We start from the raw sequence: 27,463 nt of genomic DNA, 5'->3' as shown, positions 1-27,463 counted from the left end.
CACTATGTTTCACTGCCTATACCTGTTCTCTGCCTTCACCTCTAGGCCTTCTCAGGCATGGAGTTCAGACATTCTTTGGTTTTCCCCAAATTGGTTATGCATGGCATATATGTGAGTAGAAGGCTTTGCTGAAGGTTCAGAACCAAGTTTAACGTTGCAGAGATACATAATAGATATCTGTGTTCCTCTGGTGACTGGAAGTTTTCCACTGCACATTTTTCTCTGCAGTTCCAGCCTCCTATCACATATTTTGGGGGCTCCTGCCCACCCTTTCCCCTCCTGAGTCCCCTCATATGTTCTTGCTTTCAGTGTTGAGCCCCGTCCTCACATATATGCTCAGTCCCCTCCTTTTTAGTTACGTCAATTTTTCTTCCTGCCCCTCCTTGGCTCAGGGCCCATTTTTGCACAGCCGAGGCCACATAATGGGTTGAACTAAATACAAAGATCATCTCCCCTAAGTCTAGCCCTTCAACATCCTTGAAAACCTGAAGGAGGCTTTGACATTTCCTTCTCCCCCTACTCCCACCCAGGGTCCTCTACAGGCCATGTCAAGACTGTGTGTGTGAATCAGGACCCCACACCCCTGTTGGCTTAGACAGGAGAAGCAGTAACTGTCTAATTTGATTTTAAATAACAGTTTCCTCACTTTACTGCATTTATAGTCACCAAAACAAAACAATAAAAACCATATGCTAATTGAAGATTACTGGGGACATTTCATATACCTTACATTATAAATCATGGATATGGTACAATCAATTGCCCTTTACTATTTTGGCTCCCCTTAAATGTCAGAATCTCTTCCTCTGGGGCTCCAGTGAGATAAGTGTCATTGCTCTCTTTTCTCTGCAGCATATTGAGGATGACGCCCTTCCTGGGGAAGGCTGAGGGATCTCTTATTTGGATTTGGTTGAATCTCCCCCTTGCCCAACACACCGAGATCTGCCAAGCCTTGGTTCCACCCACTAGCATGTAGGGGAGCCAGCAGTGCCCTGGCCAGGCTCTGCCAGTCCTCTGACACAGCTCTTCACTTGGCCAGGGCCAGGGCCAAGGTTTCTTTTCCTTGGCCTTCCTTCTTTTCTTGCCTTTGGCCTGCTCTGCCATTGCTTTACTCCCCTCTTTTACCGATTCCTGTTCTTTCTTATTCTAACTATTCTTATTACAGTGACCCAACATTCTTTATAACTCTTACACTTGGAGTTTTTAAGAAGGTACAAAGAAGAAAATCTCCAACCCTAGAATTCCCTATAAGGGGCACTCATGGTTAAGAAGGTAATTTGATCATATGTATTAGAAATCTACTTGAGCTGGCTTAGGCAAGGAGGCAGTGTGTGTGTGTGTGTGTGTGTGTGTGTGTGTGTGTGTGTGTATGTACGCACACGTGTTATTACAAAACCAAAGAAGTTTTTCGCAGTCCCAAAGCAGAATAAACAGCCAGGCTCAATGGGTAGACATAGCACCTCTCAGTCCCCTCTCTGGGACTGATGGCCCCTGCCCCTGCTTCTCCTGTGGGTCTGCTCCATTCCCTTCTCTCTGTAGCCCTTTCTGCATCTCTGTGCCCTTTTATCTTAGTTTACATGCTCTCTTTTCCAGAGACCATCAGGAAAGGCCCCAGCTATCTTAGAGACCCAATTCAAAATTTCCAGGCTTGGCTCAGATGTCCAATGATTAACTGTAGCCAAGGGGCACAGGTCATACATTCCATAAACACAGCTGCCAGAGGACATCCTTTTGGGTATGGACTGGGCTGACATCCCTAACACTACCATGATAAGAGGAATCCCTATAAACACTAAAGGAGCAGATTCGCTTCCTCTTCTTAGAGAACACATTTGGAGTTTTAGGACAGCTTCCTAGAAAAAGAATTTTGCTGTCTGTGAAGTTAGGATTGGGGGGCTTTTACATCACCTCTCAAGACCCACCTCACACAATTGCAGGAATGACTTTAGAACCCTAGATCAGTCTCCCAGTCCCCAATATTCAGTTGCCTTGAGCTACCCAAAGTCTCCACCCAGCTCCACCCCTAACAGCATTTCCTTGTCCTTGGCTCCTTTCTTGCCAAGCCTAATCCCAGATGATATGCTCATGAGTGCTAATTAGTGAATTCATTCACCCAGCAAATATTTATTGAGTGCCCATGCTGTGTGAGCCCTGTACTGGGGACCAGCAGCATGATGCAAGCAAGGTAGACTCCGATCTTGCAAAGTTGGCCATCTAGAGATTCATGTGGAACTCAAGACAGAGGGAGAGAACCTCTGAAAGGGCTCATCCAGGGCCCCAGCCCCAGGATCAAATCTTCATCCTGACTTTCTGACTGCCTAATTGCCTTCCGGGTCTTTACTAGTTGTTGAAGACTGGCTTGTTTGTAGTATACTAGATCATTTTGTGCTTTACTCATCCAATAACTGGACAGTCCCCACCCAGTAAAAGCACAATTCTGCTTGCTTCTTTTAGTGTGCTTCCTGAAGCTTGTTTCTGCTGGGTCATGTTTCTCCCAGCAACTGCTGGGGGAGTCATATCATGGGCCGTCGCTATGTGACTCTCCCTGTGTGCTATCAACCACAGGGGCTATTACCTGTGGCATTTCTCATTATGTGGATTAACTTCTGATGTGCTGCACGCACGTGGGGCCCACAGTGCATTAGAGCCACCCTGATCCAGGAGCCCAGCGTGTGGTGGGCTAAACCTTCTGTGGGCAGGAGGGAGGGGCAGAGAGAGTGGAAGGCCCTCGGGGTGGAGGGCAGGGAGGCAGCATGGGAGCAGCATGAGCATTTAGAAGCTGAAAAGGATTGAGCCCTTGGAATGTTTAAAAGGGCCAGGCTGATGACTGGTAACAAGGGAGAAGTGTGTCAGACCTGCTGGCAACAACAACAATAGCAATATCATTTATTGGGTGACTGGTGTATACCAAGCACTGTGCCAACCACATCATACGTATTATCTTCCTGAATGGCTATCACAATCTAGTGAGGTAGGCTTGATTATTCCCACTTAATAGATGGGGAAACTAAGGCTCAGAGAACTTAAATGCTTTGCCAAAATCCTACTGCTAGTAATCAGCAGAGTCAGGTGTTAAACCCAGGTCTGGGCTCTTAAAGCACCACATGGATAAAGAGAATCTTCTGGCATCCTTGATAATCTCTCTTTGGGTGCTTTGGGGTCACCCACAGCCCCTGACCCAGTGTGGCATGAAGTAGCTACCTAGTGGTGCTCAAGAGGAGATGGGCCAACATCAGCCACAGTGGCTTGTGAGCTGTAGAGCCTGGGACCCTGGGGAGGGGCCCATCTACTCACTGTCCTGTCCTGCTGAGAAGCCCAGCATTGCAGAAACTTCTGGATGGTGGTGTTTGCTTGGAGCCCAGTACCTAAACAGACACCCTGACCTTCTGCTGCTGTTTCCTCAGCTTTATTTTTTTTTAAGTTTTTTATTTATTTATGAGAGAGAGAGAGACAGAGACAGAGACAGAGACAGCAAGAGTAGGGGAGGGGAAGAGAAAGAGGGAGACACAGAACCCGAAGGAGGCTCCAGGCTCTGAGCTGTCAGCACAGAGCCTGATGCGGGGCTTGAACTCACAAACCGTGAGATCATGACCTGAGCCAAAGTCGGATGCTTAACCGACTGAGCCACCCAGGCACCCCTGTTTCCTCAGCTTTAAAGTGGGCACCCTCGATCATTGAGCCCCAAGTATGAAAATGTGAGTGGGGCCAGCCATAGGCGGGTGGGCAGTGTAGGGTGGAGGATGTCAGTGGACTTGACTCTCCTCCAGGTTCCCCTAATTTGGGGCCTGATGGGGCCTTTCTGTGGTGTAAACTGGGTCTCAAATTTCTCATCTGTGAAGTGAAGGGCTTAGATTCTTCGACAACAGCTAAGCTCCCTCCTAGCCCTGAGACTTAGAGAATCCAAGGCTCAGCACCCCTTGGAGCAGTAGCCGCCCAGTGACCTCTAATCAACCTTGGCACATTTTAAGTACTCAGTAAGAACTTGTTGAACCGAACCCAGGAGATTAGGAGTTTCTCAGCAGAGCAAAATAATTCCCCAGTGGGGTTCTCCCCACAGCCTCAAGTAACCAGTTCCCACTGTCCATGGGCTCCCAGGAAACATCCACTTAGTGATGGTATTTAGCACTTTATCCTAGAAGTAGATAAAGAGCTAGAGGATCAGGAGTCTGGGTTAACAGTTGGGGACAGAGGGGGCTCCTGGGTGGCTCAGTCAGTTAAGCATCTGACTCTTGATTTTGTATCAGGTCATGATCTCACAGTTCTTGGGATTGAGCCCCGCATCGTGCTCTGCACTGACAGCTCAGAGCCTGCTTGGGATTCTCTCTCTCTCTCTCTCTCTCTCTCTCTCTCTCTCTGCCCCTCCCCTGCTCATGTGAGCTCATCCTCACCCTCTCTCTCTCTGAAAATAAATAAATAAACTTAAAAAAAATAATAGCAAAAAAAAAGTTGGGGACAGAGAAAAACCAGCTGCGTGGAACATTACTGACCAAGCATGGTTGCTTTGAAACCTGAGACCCCACAACAACCCTCCCTAACCATCCCACCTCCCGGGGGGCGGGTAACCACTGCGCAGCTGAGAGAACTCTGTCTTGGCAGCCACTCTCCAGCCGCTCACCTGCAGCCAAGGCTCTTAAGGAGGCCCCGGGGAGTCTGAGGGCAAATCCTACCTCTGCCTTTATAAAGGGGCCTGAGGAGAGGTGCTGGGGCTCTCCTGGAGCCCTCATGGGGGAGGCGGGACAGAGGCAGTTCCGCCAGTGTTCTCACAGACCCACAGTTGTTCCACCCTGCCCCTGCCACCGTGAAGACCCAGCTGCCTGTTCCAGCCTCTGCGCTGCTGAGCCCCTCTCTCTCCAGTGCACTTGAGGACCCCCACCCCTCACACTGCTCTCTCACATTCTTCCCTCTCATTCTCTCTCTCTCTCACACATTCTCTCTCTCTCACACACACACTTCTCTCATACTGTATCTTTAATTCACCCTCAGTATAGTCTTTCTCTCACACTACATCTCTTTTCTCTCCCACATATAGCCTTCTCTCTCTACCACCCGTCTTTCACGCATTCCTTCCCTCTCTCTGTTTCTCTCCCTCTTCTCTCCCTACACCTCCCCTGGTGCATAATTGGAAACAAAGTGAGTTTGTTGTGACCGGTGGGGAAGAGGACGTTTGGAGGCAGTGGCCAGGGCGGCAGCAGCAGAGACAGGCTGGGGCCAGAAGCCGTGCCGACAGCCGGAGACCTCAGTGCTCAGCTCTTCCAGGGAGCAGGTAATGCCCCAGACAGGGCTGGTTCAGGCGTCCTGCTCTCTGCCCTGTCTCATCTCCCTATTGGTTGTTCCATCTCTTTGTCTTCCTATCTGGCCTTTAACGGGAAGGGGATTCCAAACTTAGGGAAGAGTAGGCACAAAGATCCAAGGAGTAAGGTGCTCTCCTCGTCAGAGAACTGTGTGTGGTGGTTAGGGTCCAGGATATCTGGGATTGGAGGGGGGGTGCTGGGGTATCTGGGGTCAAGGGTAACTGGGTTCCAGGGCATCTGGCTGAGAAACATGATAGAACCTAAAAAGACAGGTAAGGGCCAGATCACAAGGGATGTTTTGGGCCAGGTCAGTGACCCTAGGCTCTAGGTAATACAGAGCCATTGAAGGCTTTTCACCCGGAGAGTAACCTGATCAAACCTACATTTTAAAAGAGTTGTTCTAGAACTCTGATTGCTGTGTCCTCTCAGAATCAGTCATAGGCTTCTCCCAGTGTAAAGAAAAAATAAGGTTATTTGTTCAATTGTTAGTTTTCTATAAAACTTTAACCTTTGATGTCTGCTAGCAAGTGTCAGCAATCCATAACCCAATGAAAAGATGATGTTTAAAGTAATAGAAAAATTCAGAAATAAAATTCATTTAAATGAGGCAGATTGAGCTATATACAGATAAATTAATAATTTCTGCTAAGTAAAATTATTTCTAACTCAAATGCAAAATATTTTATGGTGCTGCTCAAAGAGCACCATGACTCCCAGGAGTGTGTCATGTGAATATGTTTGAAATGTTTTAAAGGCAAACTTGGCTGCCACATAGGGAATAGGGTGGATCAGGCAACCAGAGGCAGTAGTGGCAGCAGGAGGCTTTTGCAGCAATAGGAACAGGAAATAATGAGAACCTGAGCCAAGATGGTGGCAATGGGTAGGAAAAAAGGGAGACAGCTGAAAAATATTTAGGAAGCAAGGGAAAGAAGTTAGTGTCTGATTGGACATGAACAGTGAGACAGAAAGAGGCTTCAAGAATGAGTCTGGTATTTCTTATCTGAACAGCTGGAGAGTTAGGGGTGCTATTATTCAAAACAGAGAATGGCAGGCATAAAGGAGTTGTTTTGAATATATTGAGGTCGACTTGAGGAGGCTGCAGAACTCCCACATGGAATAATCCAGTTGACCGTTGGAAATGTTCAATACAGGCAGGGCCCAGAGACATGGGTGACCTCATCTACAGGGTGACACCATAAAGAACACAAGATGGCCCAGGAAGAGGGTAGAAGGAGAAAAGAGAAGAAGTTTAATGAGAAATCTTGGGGAAGACTAAGATTTAAGTGAGACAGGCAAGAGGGGCCAGGGAAAGATATTAAGGATTCCTTGAAGAGGTAGGAAAAAATATCAAGAAAGTGTTGTTATAAGAGCTAAGAGTAGCAGTTCAGTTCAGGGGGAGCAGTCAGCACCACTGATGCCCCAGAGAGATAAGCCAGACCTGTTGGTTTGATTGGTTTTATTACTTTACTCGTTGAGAATAAGATAACAAGAGCGATCTGAGGGCAGAGTTGTAAACTCAGGTGCATAACATAAATGAGATTAGCAGAGTTGAGTAGGGAGCAGTGGGGACTGTGGCAAACTAAAATGCATATGCCCATAACATTGTGTGTCAACAATACTCAGATAAAAGAACTTTAAAAAATGCATATGCCCACCTAAAGAAGGCAGCTATCATTCAGCTTTGGTTAATTGTTGCCAAGCAGGAATGTAGGCACAGTCGTCAGAGCATCTGAATTTTCAAGAAAAGTCAGAAATGTGGATTATTATATGAAATCTCACAATTCTTTATGTTAGCAACAATTTCAAAAACTTTTATACTCTGTGAGGGCTGAACTAAACACGTCTTTGAGCTGCCAGTTGAAGTCTCTGCCTTAATCAATGTCCTTTAGAGTAGTGGGATTGAACCAGTTGGAGCAGGTTGGAAAGTAATTGGGTAAGGAGGAAGTGGAGACAGTAAGTGCTGACCATTCCTTCAAGAAGTTGGGGGGAAAGGCAAGCAGGAGAGCTGGGAAGGCAGGCAGGGTCATGGAAGAGTGTTATGGGGTAGGAAGAACTATTTATAGGCTAGGAGAAAAAGAGTGGAGAGATGAAGACCAAGGTAAGCAAAGGCTTGTTGATAAAATAATGATCCAGCAGAAGGGAATGAGTGGAGCCAGAGATTAAGTTGGAGGAAGGACTCCTTTGTTCAAAAATGGACTACAAAGTGGTAAGGGTACAGAAATAGAAGGGAGAAGGTGATGAGTCTCACATCTAGAGGCCTTTATTTCCTTGGTGAAGTGGATAGGAGATGGATCAAGAGGCTTGAAGAGAGGAGCAAATGTTAGGAATGGCATCAAGGGACATGGGACATGGTGCTAACAAGGATGAGTGGGAGGTGGCTGCACTTCTGAGACCTGCTGAGGGTGGAAATACTTCATTTTCTTTTTTTTGTTTTTAAAATTTTGTAATGTTTATTTATTTTTGAGAGAGAGACAGAATCCAAAGCAGGCTCCAGTCTCCAAGCTGTCAGCACAGAGCCTGATGCGGAGCCTGAACCTACGAACCACGAGATCATGACCTGAGCCGAGGTTGGATGCTCAACCAACCGTGCCACCCAGGCACCCCGCAAATCTTTCATTTTCACCATTGGGTGGGGCTCATGAGCCTGGGTGCTGGGGTTGGTAATAAAGGGGATCAGTACCTATTACATTCTAGGCCCCATGTCATGTGTCTTATTCTCCTTATCTGAATCTCCTTGTTCCTCCCAACAACCCTGCTCACTCAAACTGAATTCACTCACGAGCAAGTGGCAACTCTGAGATTCATACCCATGTCTAGCTGGGTTGCAAGCTCACTGTGCACCTTGTCTCCACTATACCTCAGTACCACACTGCCTCTCCCTGTCCCCCCATGACACTCCTGCACAGAGGAAGACTGGGCCAATGAATTGTTGTTTGGGTACTGGCTGCCTGGTTTTACTGGGAAGTCAAGGAGTAAGAGTGAGGAGTATGATGAAAACGTAGTTGAAATTATTGACCATGGGGAAACCATGGAGAAATTAGGTGAGGGCCTGTAAGGATGATAATTTGAAGGGACAGAGGGGCTTGGAGGAAGGGGAAGACTTGATGAAGCCCAAGGGACAATTAATGAGAGACTGAACCAGGGCAGGGGCAAAGGGATTGGTGAGGGGGGACATATTTTCGAAAACTTTCCATATGAGGGTAGAGGTAAGAGAAAGTGGTAAGGTGTAGGTGACTCCAGAGTGTCTAGCCCATACAGTTGGTGGACAGTTATACCTTTCTACATGCAAGGCAATGACATGTCATGCTTCGCTTCTCTCTTGCTCACCATGGTCTAGACACAATGGCCAGCCCATTCCCACGTCAGGGTCTTTGAAACACTCAGAGCACTCTTTTTCCAGAGATGCAAAAGTAATTCATTCTCATCTTCCAAGTCACAACTCAAACACATGCTCTTCAGAGCGGTCTTTCTTAATCAATCTATCTAATGTAGTTCTCTTGTTGTTGTTGTTGTTGTTTTTCCAGGACGTTTATCACTACCTGAAATGATTATTTATGCATTTTTTTACTTGTTTATTGTTTCTGCCACTAGAGCAGACATTCAAGAGAACAAGGATGTATGGGCCTTCTTCACAGCTTTGTTTTCCAACACCTGGAACAATGCCTGGCACATAGTAGACTTTCATGAAATATTGAAAGGAAAGAAGGAAGGGAGGCAGGAAAAGGGGGAACATGTTTGGGGCAGAGTACATTTTCAGTGTTAGAATGCTGACTTTTGAGGTGCCTGAGAGACACCTAGGAGGTGACATCCAGTGGGCAGTTGGAAGGCAGACCAGGAGTGCAGGAATAGGTTGTCACTTTGCCCATGAAGAAGGTGGGCTCATGTGGCACACTGGTACAAGCACGTCCTTTTGCAGAGCTGACTGCCCCTTCAAGGCCAACACTGGGAGTTGACTGGTCTGGGCCCCAATGAGAAAAGGAGTCCTTCTGGGTTTGTTATGCTGAAGTTGGATCAGAGTTTTTCTCACTTTTCTGTTTCCTGTCCTTGCTACTTCCCAGCTTTGGCCATTTTCTATCCTTCTTTGTTGCCAGCTACAAGACCCTGGAGTCTGAATGCAGATTAAATCCTTCATCCCTTTTATCTCAAAGAATATTTCGCCCACATCCAACTGCAGAGGCATGAGTCTAGCTTTGCCCAGAAACTGGACTTAGTTTTACTAAATTCGGAAATACTTTTCTCTTGAACCCGGCTCCTGCTCCATTTCAATTGGCCCTGCAGCCCTCTGCCTCCCCCAGGCCATTCAGCAGACCCTGCTGCCCTCTTTTTGCAGGGTCTCCAGCTGCTGAGCAGCTCCAGGACATCCTGGGGGAGGAAGATGAGGCTCCCAACCCTACCCTCTTCACAGAGATGGACACTCTGCAGCATGACGGAGACCAGATGGAGTGGAAGGAGTCAGCCAGGTAAGGTGGAGTCCAAAGGAAGGGAGAAGGGAGCTTCCCACTACAGTCTGCCTGGGGCCCAGGCTGAGCTGACCCTCCTGGTGGGAAGGACAATTGACTAGTGGTATCTTGCACTTTAAGTTCTGCTGGGGCACTTCCTGGTCCCTAAAGACCTCCCCTTCTGCCTTCCCTAGTGTCCAGGACTGGGCTGGACACTAAGGAGCAAACAGATACTTATCACTTTGTCTTTATTCTCAAAGAGGTTAAAATCCAAGTGGAAAAGTAGAACAGACATCCATGAGACCATGAGAGAATAATACAAGGATATATATCCTTTCTTGTCAAATGGTTCAAACTAAATGCTGTAGGAGAAGGGAAAGCACCAAGGGGGTAGGGTAGGCAGGAGGGCTTCCTGGAGGAAGGAAAATATATACCATGGAAAATCCAGGTGGGATGGCCAGTGGGCCTCTGAAGAAAAGAGACTCTGCAAAGTTTGGGGTGGGACAGGCAGAGTGGAGCTCTGGAGGCACATATTGGGGGGAGGGGGGAGAAAAACTGTGTATATAGAGCAGTAGAAGGAAGAGAAGAGTCAGAAAGCTGGAGGGAAACCACGTGGTGAAGTCATGCAGCCAAAAGAGGATTGGAGTAAGGAATAGTGCTGGCCATACACAGTGCTTGGGACAGAGTGGGCTTCTAAATGCACTGCACTGGTCAGCAACACCAAATGATGCCACGAGTCCAAGGAAAAGGAAGGAGGCAGCAAAAAGGGCCAATGAGAGAGGAGGGACACTGGGAAGGAAGCTGAGAAAGTCCAGAAAATGGACCATACCAACGTTTCTCAACCTTTTTTTTTTTTTTTATTGTGCCTCTCGCCCCTAAGAAATTTTAATTTAAATTAACTTTATTAAATTGGAATTTGATTTAATTTATTCTAATGAGAGAAATTAAATACTAAGGGACATGATTCTGTGAGGTTGGCTTAAACTTTGGAGTGCCACAAACCATGGTAATACCTAAAAAAAATTTTTTTTGCTCTCCCGAGACCTCTTTGGAGCTGATATTTGCCCTGGTTGAGAATGCATGGACTAACTTCCACCTGTGCCTAGGACTAGTTCTGCCTGGGAGCCACCAGGATACCCAGATCCTGGCAGCTGCTCCAGCCATGGCCTGGGATCCTTCCTCACCCACCAGCAGTCACTCACCTGGGAAGTAAATTGCTCTATGGAGCGAGGAAGAGGAGGGTTGGACGTCCTAAACCTCCTCCTTCCAATCTCTCCTGGAACAAAGGCCATTGGGTGGATTAACAAATCCCTGCAGGCCTCAGGGAAGGAATGAATTCCTAGCCTCATGGCTGGCCCCAATCCCTGTCTGGAAGCCCCTGAACCTCTATTTATCAGCCATTCAGTGAGCTCTTTTATATGCTAAATAATTTATGGGCTCATTTCCCTCAAACTGCCCAATGACCCTGAGGAGGTGGGAACTATTATTATCCCCATTTTATAGATGAGGATACTGAGGTTTAGAAGGGCAAATAGCTTACAAGGGTCAGAGTATGCAGGTAGCTGAGTCTGGGTTATAGCCCAGGCCTGTCTGACCCTAACTTGAGGGCTTATGTACTTTGTCATGCTTTCCCCATTTTCTCTGCTACCTCCTTCCATTTCCTCCAACTTCCAGGGACTCTGTTTGTATTTCCATGGGAAGACATAAGTCTGGAGGCAATTCCACTGGGATGGGAAATAAATGGAGATAGCCACAGAGACCAGAGCATCTATTCAGGGCTGAGAAGAAAGGATAGGACATTTCAAATGACCAGAGCTCAGTCTGGGCTACTGTGGCTTAATGCCTCTGAGGAGCTAGTGCTTCCCATCCCTTTCTTGTCCAAGGTGGGCAAGTAAAGAGATGGAACATTGAGAAGGGTCTTCTCAGAGACCCAGTAAGGACTGAGTGCCTTCTTTCCACTGGGCAAGGTCTGCATCCAGGATCACTGGCAACAATTACCAGGACAGACCTTCCATGAGGGCCTATCACACACACCCACAGAGCCCTTGCTAAGAAATCCTCAGGGCCCTCAGAGACCCAATTGTCTGCCACTATAGACAATAATAGTGCTTCTAGTTTCTCTGAGAATGAATCCATAGAGCCTTCTACACTATGGACTCTGTAATGAAACTGATAAACTGTAGGTGATGTTTCTAGAAGGAGGCTCCTCCTGAAATATAAAGGGATCTGATCTGACAGTTACCATCTGTAAGCTGGTGGGTTTCCCCATAAGCTAGGCTTTGAGGATAGCATTTGAGGAGATCCTGGAAGGGTCCTGAATGGACCTCAAATCAATAATGAGAGGACAGTAATGACTAAAAGAAGTCCAAATGGCTTAGCCCAATTCCAGATGTGAAAGAGAAGTAGCTTGGGGGCCAATATGGGGCAGGAAACAGTGGGGAAAAGAGGAGCTCAGACCTCCCTACCTCCCCTTTCTCTACCTTGCCTCCTTTAATCTTTTCTCCAGCTAACCCCATCAGGTTTCCAGCTCACTGTTGGAGGTATGACCAGCAAGCTTGTAAAAAGATCAGGGGAAAGGCTTGACCATTGGCCAACAAGTCCACCTTGGCCTGGACAGTTGTGCCGGAGACTCCTCCAGGCAAACTGCAACAGTAGAGGTGCTTAGGGCCAGGCCACACCCCCACAAAAGAATGGGAAGCATTTCCCTCAGCTGACAGGCTGTGAGATCTACTCCGGGAAGCCAGAGGTCTTAGAAGTTTCCAGAATCCAAGAATCTGCAAATCCCAGTGGGTTCTGGGGCTCCTTGGGGTAACAGGAGAAAATGATGGTGTTTCAGGGGTTGACAACCCCTCACACAGACACTCAGGCCCTGGGAGGGTTGCAGGCCTATAACCACATCAAAGAGAATGGAGGAGGGGACCCTTTAATAAAAGTACTTAATTTGCTGCAGGAGTGTTTGCTTTATTGAGTTAGGAGATTAACAGAGTAAAAATCTCAAATCCGCAAGGAATTTTCCCTGGTGGTGCTTTGTCAGGGGTTATTAGTTTGGGGGATGTTTTGAGCCCTTGGAGAAGGAGTCACCCCTGGATGGATTTAAATGGCTTTTTGAGCTCCACTGAAGCTTTGCTCCTGTGCACATGATGGGGACTGTGTGTGCAGGCGTCATTTCTAATGTGATCAATGCTGGTAGGTCAGGCTGTTAATAAGATAGATTTTTACTAACTCAGTCTCTTTAGCATTCCCAGGAGGAAAATGCAGCTGGCTGTTTGCTGATACTGACCTTGCCTGAAGGGAGGGCTGGGTCAGGTGGGTGGGGGCACCCTCCCCCCCGCCCTTCTAGCAAACAATTTACCCAGAATTCCATCCTCTCTCAAGAGTCTGCCTGGCTGCAAGGACAGAAAGAGAAGGAGAATGACCTGGGCTGGAACCCACCCAAGTGTGGAGAGTCCTTTGAGGTTACTCAGAAATAGCTGGAGCTTACAGCCTTCCAAGAGTTCTGAAAGCAAATTCCAAATCCAAGCTGCCTCTGGTCTCAACTCAGAGAAAACCAAAAGAGTGAACTTTCCAGAGGTTCTTATGAGACACATATGCATTGAGAACATTCCTGCGATGACCAGGAATGGGCAGAAAGAAGGGCAGGAAAAGTGGGTCAGCTTAGTTGGGTAGAACCATATCAGTTTATTTTCAAAAGCATCCTACATGTGGAGATGTTTGCACACTCCGGTGTGATGGAGGGGAAAGCCTGAACTTTGCCTCAACTTTGAAACTGCTCCCACTTAAGATCTTGAAGAATGCCCTCCTAGTATCATTTCCCTGATTATCTGGAGTAGAATCCACCCCCAGACCTCTGGTCTCACCACTTACCTGGGATCATGCTTGTGGGGCCAGAGCTGCCTACTTGTATGGAGTAAAGCAGAGTAGGAAGCTGAGAGCTCTTAGCACAGAAGTCAGGAAACCTCCTTCATTCATTTAACTAATATTTACAAAGTGTTTACTGTCTGTAAACCTGAGCCAGGTGCTGGAGATACAAAAATGAACATGACAGATGCCATCCCTGCTCACTTGGGCTTTCAGTCCAATGGGGCACAAAAGGCATATTATCCAAACAGGCATTTGATGAGGGGGGTTCTGTGAAAGCACAGTGTAGGGACACCTAGCCCGGACAGCAGGGGCTAAGAAGACATCCAGGAGGAAAAGGTGTTCACACTGAGACCTGAAAGTTGGGCCAAAGTTAACCAGGGCCAAAGTTAACCAGGAAAGGGGAAGAGGAGAGGCCTCTGGAACACAGAGGAAGGGGCAGAAATTGCCTGTGGCTGTGCTAGAGTAAGGGCTAATCGTGGAGGGCCTATGCAGGCCATGTTGTGGAGCTTGAATTTGATGCTGAGAGCTTTGGAGGGCCACTGAGGGGGAGAGGAGCAGGATTGTCTGTTTGAGAGAGTCCGCTCTGGCTTCAGTGTGGAGAATGTATAAAAGGAGGCAAGACTGGGCCTGTTAGGAGGCTGGACTAGGTGAGAGATGAGACCCTGGACCAAGACATTGGCAGTAGGAACAGAGAAAGGGGGTGGATTTGAGACATATTTTTTTAGCATATAATTTTATATATATATTCCTTTTAGATATATTTTTTTAGAACAGTTTTAGATTTACAACAAAATTGAGAAGGTACAGAGTTCCCATATGCCCCCTGCCCCTGAATATGCATAGCCTCCCTTGTGACTGACAGACATCCTCCATGACAGCGGTACATTTGTCACTACTGATGGGCCTACATTGACACATTATCACCCAAAGTCCATAGGTTATGTTAGGGTTCACTCTTGGTGTTATACCTACTATGGGTTTGGACAACTGTATAAAGACATGTAGCCACCATTATAGTAACATACACGGTAGTTTCACTGCCCTAAAGATCTGCTCATTCATCTCTCTCTCCTCCCTAATCCCTGGCAACCCCTGATCTTTTTACAGGATTTGAGACCTATCTTAAAGGGTAGAATTTTGATAGGACTTAATGACAGATGGCATATTGGGAAGCAGGTTAGTCAGGGAGATGCCCAGGTTTCCAGGTTGAGCAGGTGGGGGACTTGTGGTAACAATTTAGGAAACACAGGAGGGGTAGCACGTTTTTCTAGTGTTGAGTGATTTGTTTTGGTGGAGGTTGTTGATGAGTTCCCTCTGGACATGTTCTGTTTGGGGAAACTCCAAGTGGAGACATCCATCAGGTCATTATATAGATATGGAGGTCTGTAGCTCAGTAGGGAAGCATGAATTTGTGAGTGATGAGCATCTGGATAGGAATTAAATCCATAGACAAGGAGACTTTCCAGGGCAGAACCCCCAGGTCACTCACATTTAAGGGATGGGCAGAGGAAATGGGATCCACAATGGACAATGAGGAGCAGCCAGAGAGGTCAGAGAGGAGCACGAGGAGTGCTATGTACTAGAAACCAGGGGCAGGGAGACATTCAGGATGGAAGGAGTGGCCAAAAGTGGGGGAAGAACTGAAGAGTATACAGAGAATGGAGAGATGAGAGCAGTCTCAGGTGGGATGGGGCAGCAGGTGGAGAAGAGGGTCAGAAGGACGAGGGTGGGTACGGTTGAACAGTTCTCGCAAGATGCTTGTCTGTGAAAGGCGGCAGTTAGAGAGGTCTCTCAAGGGAGGCTTTTGTTCTTTGTGAGCAGGAGAGATCTGAGTATGCTGACTGCTGACAGAAAGGAGCCAGGTGAAGGAGAGTGGTTTAAAGATGCAAGAGTCAGAAGAGAGCTGTTGGGTGGAGGGTGCGGGGCCCTGGGCCTGCAGCTAGAAAGGCTGCTAGCCATGTGACAGGTCCCAAGGAGCAGAGGGCAGGGCGGCTGCAGTGAGGCTTGGGGGTTCCTAGCAGAAGTGTAGGGGGCTGGTAATTGCCAGACCCATCTCTCGTTGGAGGAGACAGGGGAGCAGAAGAGCTCCTGCAAGAGCTGTGGGTTGCCAGGTGGTTCAAAGGCAGGTAAGCAGTGCCAGGAGCCTCCTGTTTTATTGCAGTGGAGCCGTGCATGGAGATTTGTGGTCAGATGAAAGTTTTTAAGGTTGTTTGACTTTGACTAGGTGCTTATTTCCTGGTCTGAATAGTCACACCATTATTATCAAGCCATTTTCACATCTAATATCTAACATGGTCCTTCCCTGTCCCTCCACTAGTCAAACACTGATACCTGACACTTATGCCGGGCAAGTGGGAAATAGTGATTGTATATGAATAAGAACTTGGATCAAGGCCCAGGTAGAAGTGGGCAAAGTTCCCCCAGGCCTCAGAGGCCCTGGTTGCAACTAGTGCTCTCACCTGTGAGCTGTGTAAACACAGAATAGGGGCTATGCCAGGGTGTCTGTGCCCCAGGGATTTAGCGATCACTTACAGTTAGCACACAGCTCAATGTGGGGGCTGCATGAAGCCTAACACACCAGAAGGGGCCACCTTCATAGGGCCTGCCATTGGGTGGGAGAAGCACCAGTCTGCACCTGTGTGGACAGCCAGGCAGTGACACAAGGCCACCACCTGGTGGACTCAGGATGCTAAGATAGGATTAGCTGACCAGTGAGTGGGATAGGAAGGCTAGCTATGTGAGGAGAGAGGGCAGGAGTCTTCCCAGATGTGGCTTGACTGGCTGGCAGTTCCTCAGAACCCCTAGAAGCTAGTTGGCAGGAAGGGTCACCTCCCCACAACTGAGGACATCCTCGGGTGGCTCCCACAAATGCAGTTGTCAAGAAGGGAGAAACCCCACCATCAGACCACTTTGCTTGCCAAGATGCCAGTTGATTCATCCACATATATATTTGTATGTAAATATGTATTCATATAAGTCCAAGTATATAATATTTTACTTTTAAATATCTAAATATCTATCTATAACTTTTTATTATGGAAAATTTCAAACACAAAAAGTAGAGAGAACAATATAATGAGCTCCCATGTATCTATTACCCAGCTCCGTCAAAGATTAATATCAATTTTTCTCCATCACTTTTTTTGTTTGCTTTTAGGAATTCCATTTTGTTGTTTGTTTTCACCACAGTGTTTTAAAGAAAATCCCAAGGGTACCTGGGTGGCTCAGTTAGTTGAACATCTGATTCTTGATTTTGACTCTGGTCATGGGTTGTGGGACTGAGCCCCACATCAGGCTCTGTGCTGAGCATAGAGTCTGCTTGGGATTTTCTCTCTCTCTGTCTCTCTTTCTCTCTCTCTAATTAAAAAAAAAAAGAGAGAAAATCCCAGACATTAGAAACATCTTAGTACACATCTTTATGAAATTAGACTTCTTTATAAACACAACCACAATGCCATTATATCTCCTTACAAAGTTGAGAACAATTCCTTAATATGATATTTCATCTACATTCAAATTTCCCTAATTGTCTCAAAACCTCCCTTTACTGTTGGTTTGTACAACTTCAAATCAAAACAAGGTTCACACATTGATTTAATGGTTATGTCTCCTGTCTTATTAGGATAAGAACTGTCAGACTCCGAGATGCTGAAGGAATAAACCTTCCTGAAAATGCTTTGTCAGTCAGGAGCTCTTTGTGCTAAAGTCAAGAGCTTTCCCATCTGATATGTCTAGCTTCACAACCATAGTCTAAGCTCAAGTGAGCTGTCAGGGCCTGTGTAGGATGCCCAAGGGAAAGGTAATGCCTCTGTCATTGTTAGGACATTTGAGACTTCAAGTAACAGACACCCACCCAAGCTAACCTACACAACAGGAGGAGGCATCAGCAGAACACAGGCTGACCTCATGGTACCCAGGGATGGTCAGATATCTCAAGGCTTGGTCCCAGGAAACCAAGCTGTCCTTTTTCTCTGCTTCTGGCTCTACCTCTCTCTGGGCAGCTTCTTTATTCTCTGCAGCTGGCTTCTCCCATTTGTCCCTATCCTTGGCCATTCCCTAGCTTCTGTGTTTACGTCTACTCAAAGGACCATTCCACAATGCATAGCCATTTCTCAGTCCCAATTCCTAATTCTTCAAAGAGCATTGGATTTGCCCAACTTTGGTTGTCCCATCACTGTGACCCAAATCAGAGTTATGGGGAGGTATGGGGAAGGCTGGCCATGGTTTGGGGAGCATATCCCCATGTATGGAAGCAGAGCAGACACCCCAAATATGTCTTTTTCACATGTATAGTAGTGAAGATATGTGCTTTATGTACTCTAGTCTTTGGCCACAGTCATGTGTCTAATGCCAACCAGAACTTTAAGAATTCTTCAAGTCACCATGAGAGTATATGTGGTGGAGTGTTGCAAACCTGTCCCCCCTCTTAGACAAGCACCTCAGAGATCATATCCTATCTTTGTACGTGGATATCTACTGTCACTACTGCTCCATATCAATTCATAGGGCTGTGGAAAAGTGGAAGCTCTAATCTGTGGGTCTAGGAGAACTTCAGAAAGTTGATCTTATCCACACCTTTCTTCTTTCATTCTAAAAATATGTTAGGGGATGTTGTGTTAGGTCCTGTGGGAGAACTGAAATGAGTCAGGAATGAATCTCTTCTCAAGATGCTTATGATCTATTGCAGGTGTCAACAAAATTCTTATAAGGGACAGATAGTAAGTATTTTAGGCTTTCTGCTCATATATGATCTCTCCTTCCTCTTTTCTTCTCCTTTTCCTCCTTTATTACTACCCTTTGAAAACTGTAAAAACCATTCTTAGCTAGCTGGTCATACAAAAGCAAACTGTGAGGCACTTTTGACTCCTAGGACGTGGGTTTTTTGACCCCTGATTTAGTGTAAAAGGCAGACATGTGCTCATATACATAGATAACTAAACCCAAGGGGAGTGCTGCGATGTAGTGAGAACAGACCTCTAGAGTCAAAAGATTTGCCCGTAAACATTGTCTTTTATAAGCTGCATGACCTTGAGCAGGTTCATTATCCTCTGAGTCTCCAGTCTCCTAATGTGGACAGTGTGAATAGTAACAGACCTTCCTCAAGGGACTGATTTGAGGATAAAATGAGATAATACATGTAAAGTACTTGGTATAACGTCTGGTGCATAGAATGTGCTCTGTAAACTTTTGCCACCGTTGTTATGGTAAGTGCCATGTGACAAATGACACAAGATGGGATGGGAGGTCAGAGGAAGGAGCAGTCTCTTCAAGCTTTGCCTTGGAAGAAGTGGCCTTTGAACTAGGGCCTGAATAGCACAGGTGAGAGAGAGAGAGCAACCAGGTAGAGAGGAGGGCCTTTCCTGAGAGGCAGTGAGGAGCAGGTGCCAACAGACTCTGAGGGAGACTGACAAGTCTATAAATGACAGTCCTTTGGGAGTAATTACAAAAACCTCCTGGACACACAAACAAGTGGCCTTCAGAGAGATTTGTCTCCAGAAACCTTTCCCTGAAGGAGCCAGTAAGGAATTTGCTAATAGCTGTGTCTGATGGCATTCACTTAGCTCTGGGCTCCCCCTTACCCCTGAATGAAGACATGATGTACAGCAGGATGGACCCTTCACCGGATGCATGATCTTGGGCACAGAGTAACCACCCCCATCCCACTCAACACGGCTCCTGGAATGATGCACCTCTGCCTCATCCCTGCCAGCTGACTACTGGGTACTCTTTCTGAGAAGTGGGTCTCCAGCAGTGCCCAGATCACACTGGATAACCAAAGGCCCTTAGAGGGGACTCCTATGCTAGCAAAAGGAAAGACTTTCAATCACAGGAAATTAGTCAACCGTGAAAGCATGCAGGGTTCATTCCAGAAAAGTCTATGACAGAGGTGCCCACTTGTCTGGTCCCAGACCCAGGCAAATCTCATTTACAGAAATGGAAGGTTCCAGACATTTTATCCTGAGTCTTTAAACATTTGAGTCAGGGCGCCTGGGTGGCGCAGTCGGTTAAGCGTCCGACTTCAGCCAGGTCACGATCTCGCGGTCCGTGAGTTCGAGCCCCGCGTCGGGCTCTGGGCTGATGGCTCAGAGCCTGGAGCCTGTTTCCAATTCTGTGTCTCCCGCTCTCTCTGCCCCTCCCCCATTCATGCTCTGTCTCTCTCTGTCCCAAAAATAAATAAAAAAAAAAAAACGTTGAAAAAAAAAATTTTAAACATTTGAGTCACTTAGCCTCAATTCTGATTCTATATCTTTCTGATGATAATTTGGATTTCCCTATGCATCTGCCTGTAAGGAGAGAATGCAAGGGCTGCAAGATGACAGTACCTAACCCTTATAACCGTTGTAAATCTCATTGTAAATTTGGGCTAATACATCAATCCTTGTGAACTTGGTTAACGTTAGTCAGTATCCTTGGACCTAATCATCTCTGGGACGATATGAAGACAAATTTCCGAACCTGGTCTTGGGTGGAAACAACTTTTTATATTATTTCAGATACATTTTTTTAAAATAGGCTCCACGCCCAATGTGGGGCTTGAGCTCACGGCCCTGAGATCAAGAGTCGGATGCTCTACTGACTGAACCATCCAGGTACCCCACTCCACATACATACTAATGGTTTCTCACACATCTCCAGGAAAATTTTTAACTGGTCCATAGGAGAATTAACACTGGCCTTTGGTTTCTGCTGGAAAAGTCAAGGTGTTAATATGACTCAAAGTTCAGTTAAATAGCTTTGCTGGATGATAGGGGAGAACTCACATTCACATTACTTTTAAGAAATCAATGCATTAAAGTCACAAAATTTATTACCAACTGGCCTTAGCAGCAAGCAAAAACACTATGTCTTGATACTTTGTAACTAAAACGTGGAAGTCAAGTCTTTGGACAATGGGTGATGGAGTAGGGATGAGAGAATTACAGAATAAGGTCAGTGAAGGAGGCCATGTAGATGGAGAATTACCACAGTGTGGGCATGTACTTCTCAACTTTTAGGTGAGTAAACATAACTTCATCTAAGCAATGAATTCGTACAAATATAAGTCTTAAATGTTTCGAAGCAACATAACCTTAACATTAAAGTTAACATTCTATAGATTACATTTTTTTAATCTTTGAATTTAGGATTGAATTAATCTTTGAAATTACATTTTTTTAATCTTTGAATTTAGGATTTTCTGAGAGGAATTTTTGTTAAGTTTATTTATTTTGAGAGAGAGAATGTGCACAAGCTGGGGAGGGGCAGAGAGGGAGGGAGAGAGAGAATCCTAAGTAGGCTCTGGGGTGTCAGCTCAGAGCCTGACGCAGGGTTTGATCTCTTTTAAGGGGAATTTCTGCAAACAAATTAACCAGGACACAATTTAATGGTGATTATATGCAAAATAAGCACAGAAAGAAAGGACCTTCACCCCAATCAGAATTTCTCCAGATTTTACTCTTATATTCTCCAGATATATTCTATATTCTCCAGATTTTACTCTTTTATATATATATATATATATATATATATATATATATATATATATGTATATATATTCACTCTTACATTCTCCAGATATATTCTATATTCTCCAGATTTTACTCTTAGCTAACCACACATAATGGCCTGTTCACTGTCCTCTTAAAGACCTGGGTTTTCCTTTTAAAAAGTCCTAATGTCCAATTCTCAGGCCCTTGAGATTCTGATGTCATTAGTCTGGGGTTCAGCCTCAGATGTTGGAATTTGTAATAAGCCCCCAGATGACACTAATGCAGGGGAGGTGAAGAGCCACAGATGCACTAGCCAGGGCAGGGTCAGTGGGGGTTAGAATTTAAGTCTCCATCTGAGGATGGAACTAGAATTTAGGTCTCCTAGTTTTTAGCCCTTTCCAGGGCCTACAAGGAGAACCTCCCTCTTCTTCTCACATCCTGAGTTGAGTATTGGAAAGCCTTGGCTGTACTGGTAGCTTGCCCCATGACACTTTTATCAGTCTTGGTGTAAACTGAACAGCGACTTGTCTAATTGCATCTGTGATTGAGTTTCTAGTCACAGAAAAGGCCTCAATTCCAGACCCTCTTTGCGTGACAGAGAACTGCTTTCTGTGACATGTGACTCTTTAAGGTTCTGTTCAGCTCCATCCCAGACGGGAGAAGGGCATCTGGTGCCCTGCCCTGGCCTGGACAAAATCCCTAGAGTTCTTTTCCAGCCCGGAGATTTTCTTTCCGCTTGACCTGCTTCTCCAACTCTAATTCCCCACCTTTTGAAGCCAACTGTGGTGTAAAGATCACTTTGCAATGAGTTGTTTGGGATTACACATTAACCATTTTATCAGGCTTCTGAGTGTTTTTAAGCCAGGCTTTGGTCAAAGGCTTTCTAAAATGCCCATTCCTTTATTCATTCTGAAAAGTGGTTAAACATTTTACTATGGAAAATTTAAATGTATACAAAAGTAGTATGTAGTAGAATGAATCCCCATGTACCCATCACCCAGCTTCAGTGGTTACCAGATAATTCATGGCCAATCTTGTGTCTCTACCCCCTCCTTGCTGCCCGCCCCTCCACCCACACTGGATCACACTGACACAAATCCCATACACCATATCATTTCTATCTGCAAATATTTCAGTGTGTGTTTCTAAAAGATAAGGCCTCTTTCTTCCTTCCTTTCCCATTTTTTTATTATGATAAAATATGGTACTATCTTAGCTATTTTTTAGGTGTGCAGTTCAGTGATTTTAAGTACATTCAGCCATCACCACTATCCATCCTCATGGTTCTTTTAACTTATAAAACTGAAACCCGGTACCCATTGAACAGTAACTCCCCCTATATTCCCCTACTCCAGCCCCTGGAAACCACCATTTTACTTTCTGTCTTCATGATTTTGACCACTCTAGATGCCTCACAGAAGTGGAATCATACCATATTTGTCTTTTCATGCCTGGTTTATTTCACTTTGCATAATATCCTCAAGGTTCATCCATGTTGAGGGATGTGCCAGGATTTCCTTCCTTTTTAAGTCGCAATAATATTCCATTTATGTATATACCACATTTGGCTTATCCATTCATCCATTAGTGGACACTTGGGTTGCTTCCACATTTTAGCTATCATGAATAATGCTGCTGTGACCATGGGTCCTGATCCACAGACTGTCTTCAAAACCCTGTTTTCAATTATTTGGGGTAAAGGCCTCTTTCTTTTTAATACAATCATAATACCACTGTCACATATTTTTTCTAAATGACACTAATTCTTTATTTTCACAGAATTATCTAGGCAGTGTCTATATCTCCCAGATTATCTCATATTTTTAAAATATAATTGGTGCACATACTACATTTGGGAGATCTGTCTCTGAAGCCATTCTCTACAGGTTCCTCCTCTTTCCCCTGTGATTGTTGTCATTGCTAAAGAAGCAGCATTTGTCCCATATGCTTTCCACATTCTGGATTTTGTTGTGTCTCTGTGATGGTGCTTAACCTGTTCATCTGCCCCTGTATTTCCTGTGAATAGGTGGTTGGGTCCAGGCTTGTCTGATTCCTGTCTGAGGTGTCTGCTTCTATCAGGAGGCAGCTCCTGCCCCAGTGGTCTATGTGTGTGTTTGTGATGTTACTAGACTATGACGATCATTGCTTAGATCATTCTAAGTATTTTTAAGCACACTTAAGCCCTATGATTGTGTCTTTTCCCCAGTCATTTCCTCATAACTGGACTTCACCCAAAGTGATCAGTGAGGCCTCACTGCCCTCAAGCAGGAAGGACCAAGCATTTAAAGACTGTAAGGGAACACCAGTGAGGAAACAATGGTCCCTGTCCTCAAGAAACTTGATGTCTATTTGGGGGAAGCAGGTATCTATCAAAATAACCAGGAAACACAATTGACTACAATTAACTGTTTGTTTTAGCCTCTGAGCCCCACAAGTCAGGAACGTTATGTAGGACAGTCTATTGCAGAGTTGCCTGGGTTCCATTCAGGTATTCTGATGTAATAGATCAAGATAGATCTAGAAATCAAGATTTCTAGAATAGATCTAGAAATCAAGATTTTAAAAGCATCTTAGGTATTTTTCTGTGCGCCTAAATTTAAGAATCATCATCCTAAGACAGTGGTTCTTTTTAGAAATTTTTTTAATGTTTATTCATTTTTTAGAGAGAGACAGAGTGTGAGCTGGGGAAGGGCAGAGAGAGAGGGAGACAGAGAATCCAAAGCAGGCTCCAGGCTGTAAGCTGTTAGCACAGAGCCCAACGTGGGCTTGAACTCACAGACTGAGAGATCATGAACTCGTCAAAGTCAGACGCTTAACCAACTGAGCCACCTGGGTGCCCCCTAAGACAATGTTTCTTAAAGTGTGATCCCTAGATCACAGCATCAGCATTATCTGGGAACTTGTTAGAAATGTCCAAATTCTTGGTGTTCCTCTCTCTCCAAAATTAATAAATAAGCTTAAAGAAAGACTGACAATGCCAGGGTTTGAGAGACTTCAGAGAGATGTGAGGTTTCCTGTACGTTGGTGGAAGTGTAAATTGGCAGAAGCTTTCTGGAGAAGAGTTTGGCAATGCATACCATACACTTAAAAATGTACAGACATAGCAGTTCCATTTCTGAGAGTTTATCCTAAGGAAATTATGGAGTCAGGCCAAGGACATTCAATCCAGCCTTGTATATGATAAAGAATAATTAGAAATAACCTAAATGTCCACCAAGTGAGGATTATTCATATGAGTTGTCATCCATTCACACAGTGAAATACTAAAGAGCCTTTAAAATGATATCAGTATTTATAGACATGAAAGAATTAATGTCCAGTAGATATTCTGCCTTTTCAGTGGTGTCATTAATGCAAAATTGTATATGTGCCCATGTACACATATGCATTTATACACACAGAGATCTATAATGGGAGTCATCAAAATATCAACCACGGTGTCCTCTGGTTGGGAGATCTTTGAATGCCTCTACTTTCTTATCTTTTATTGTTTCTAAAATGACAAAAGCAATATTCTTTATTTCTACATTAATAGCTAACACCAACAGAATGAGCATTATATGTCAGGCACTGCTCTGATTGCTACTGTTAATAATTAATAATATTAATTAGTTAATGCTGTTATTCCTGTAGAAAACAAAATGATAAGGTTCATAGCTAGTAAATGATGGAGCTGGGATTCAAACCTGGTTGTCTGGCTCTATAGGCTGCGCTGTTGCTACGTGAATTAACCCAAACAGAGTGAAAGTCTCTTAACCCCTCCCCCACCAGCAAACCCACTCCTCTCCCCAGAAGTAACCATCTTGTTAACCATTTGACAGGTAGCCTTCCAAAGCTTCTGCCAGGCACTTTTAGACACATGTGGCCAAACAAATAGATGTGTGTGTGTTTGTTTGTTTGTTTGTTTGTTTCTTTCTTTCTTTCTTTCTTTCTTTCTGAAATGGCATGGTATTATCTTGTCAGTATGCATAATTCATCCTCACACTTTTGACCTCTGAGGGGTATTCTGTGGCAGGGATGCAGGGAATCAATGTGACGATGGCCCTACTGGAAACTGGCGGTCTCTAGTTCTTCACCTCAATGGACAAAGCTGCAGTTGAGTATTCTTGTAGGCATACTACTGTGATATTTCTGCATTAATTTCCTAGAAATGGAACCATTACAGCAAAAGACATGCACACTAAATGTTGAAAGCAGCTGCCCAGTCCCCACACCAAGACCATGCTGCTACACAGCATATACACACATTGTGTTTACATACACATGCACTGTGCATGCACATCTACTAAGTTAGTGCCCTGCCTGTATCCCCTTGTGTTTTCACCAACACAGGAAGTTGTCAGCCCTTTTCATTTTTGCCAATAGGAGAAATAAAGGATGTCATTTAATCTCCAATAATGTAAATGTCCTCAATTACCAGTAAAGTTGAAAATCTTCTTGGCCCTCTTCATTTCTTTCCAGAAATGTTTGCTCGTCATTTGGGTAATTTGACTTTTTCTTATTAATGTGAAGGAGTTTTGTTATAGTATAGATACCAGTTTTTTTGATGCCCTGTGTGTTGTAACAGTTTTCCCACTATGTTGCATTTCTTTGAACTGTGTCTTATTTTGTAATATGGATGTTTTAGTTTAGTTTATTTTTATGTAACAAAATCTGTCCATTTTTCCCCTTGTGGCTTCACATCTTGTCTAGGAATTCTTTCTGTACAACTAAGAATATAAGAAGACTCTTTCATATTCTCTTCTAGTATATTTGTATTGTTCTTTATACATTTTTAATTATTTATTTGAATTGTGGTGAAATATATAAAACATGAACTTTACCATTTTAACCATTGTTAAGTGTAAGGTTCAGTGGCCTCGGGTATATTCACACTGCTCTGCAGCCATCACCACCATCATCTCCAGAACTTTTATCATCTTGCAAAACTGAAACTCTCTACTGTCTCAAATTCCCACTCCCCACTCTCCTCAGTCCCTGGTAGCCGCCACTCTGCTTTCTGTCTCTGTGAATTTAACTACCCTGGGTCTCCATGCAAGTGGAAATCATATAAAATTTATCTTTAGGCCTCGCTTATGTCACCTAACATAAAGTTTTCAAGGCTCATCCATGTTGTAGCATGTGTTAGAGTTTCCTTTCTTTTTAAGAGTCAATAATATTACATCATAGATTTAATTTTATGTTTAGATTTTAACCTACATAGAATTTAATACTGTGTTTGGTGAGAAGTAGGTTGAAAGGTTACGGGTTTTTTTACTTTTAGGTTGGTCATCTTTTAAACAACTCCTATGAAAACCCACATTCCCATAGGGGGCCCAGGTATGCTTCTGGACTGTTGTTCATTGATCCTTTTGTCTATATCTAGACTGGAAATAAACTATTTTAAGTACCCCAGCTTTTCGGCAAGTTTATCTGCTAAAAGCACGTCCATCCGTTCTTCTTCCTATTTAGCCTTTCTTCAACCACTTTTAGACAAACTTCATAATTAGTCAGGGCCCCAAAATACTCTTTTAGGATTTTGACTGGAATAGCTTGAAGCTACCCAGTAAGTTGGGGTTGACATCTTGCAAAATGGAGCCTGCTAACCTTGCTCTCCTGGCAGCTTTCCAGGCTGTGTGGTGCTGCCCTCTGCAGGGGAGATACAGGTCACTGCAGCCACGGCTGCCTCTGTCCAAGGCCATCTCCCCCAACTCCTCAACTTAGCCTCTGATGCCAAGTCTTCCAGAAAGAACAAATTCCTACACATCCTTGGTTTAATTTCTTTCCTTCCCCAAATGACATTTGTATTTTAACATGAACTTTCAGAACCAAAACCCAGAGTGGACATGTAGAATCTCCATGCCCCGCAGTAGAAGCCATGGGGAAATACTTTTTTTGTCAGGAATGCTTTCTCTGCTCCCAGCGAACCACACCACATAAGGCAGACACTGAACACATGTGTGACCAGCCCTGAGTAACCAGGTTCCAGTTGATACTTTAAAAAAAATTTTTATTTAGTTAACACACAGTGCAATATTGGTTTCAGGAGTGGAATTAAGTGATTCATCACTTACATACAATACCCAATGCTCATTACAAGTGCCCTTCTTAATACCTATCACCCATCCAGCCCATCTCCCATCTACCTCCCTTTATCAACCTTCAGTTTGTTCTCTATCGTTAAGAGTCTCTTGTGGTATGTTTCCCTCTCTCCTCTTCCTCCCCACCCCCCACCTTCCCATATGTTCATCCAAATTCCACATATTGGTGAAATCATGGCATTTGTCTTTCTCTGACTTATTTCGCTTAGCATAATACATCTAGCTCCATCCATGTTGTTGCAAATAGATTTCATTCTTTGTTACGGCTGAGTAATGTTGCAGTGTGTGTGTGTGTGTGTGTGTTTTCTTTATTGAGTCATCAG

At 44.8% G+C, this 27,463-nt stretch overlaps 1 protein-coding gene across 6 annotated transcripts in view; it reads left to right on the top strand.

Annotated features, from left to right (window-relative positions):
* The window catches only part of SLC4A5 (solute carrier family 4 member 5), a 105,577-nt gene that overhangs the window by 32,754 nt on the left and 45,360 nt on the right, over window positions 1-27,463 (top strand). For 5 of the 6 annotated variants that reach the window (XM_045446543.1, XM_045446540.1, XM_045446541.1 and 2 more), the window contains one exon: window positions 9,622-9,751. In XM_045446543.1, the coding sequence (XP_045302499.1) occupies window positions 9,622-9,751 (130 nt within the window). Of the gene's footprint in view, window positions 1-4,636; window positions 5,264-9,621; window positions 9,752-27,463 lie in introns of those variants that run through there. The other variant, XM_045446545.1, reaches the window with a different exon arrangement.

Source organism: Leopardus geoffroyi, chromosome A3 (genome assembly GCF_018350155.1).
Source record: "Leopardus geoffroyi isolate Oge1 chromosome A3, O.geoffroyi_Oge1_pat1.0, whole genome shotgun sequence".
Classification (NCBI taxonomy): domain Eukaryota; kingdom Metazoa; phylum Chordata; class Mammalia; order Carnivora; family Felidae; genus Leopardus; species Leopardus geoffroyi.
This window is presented reverse-complemented; position numbering and strand designations above follow the sequence as displayed.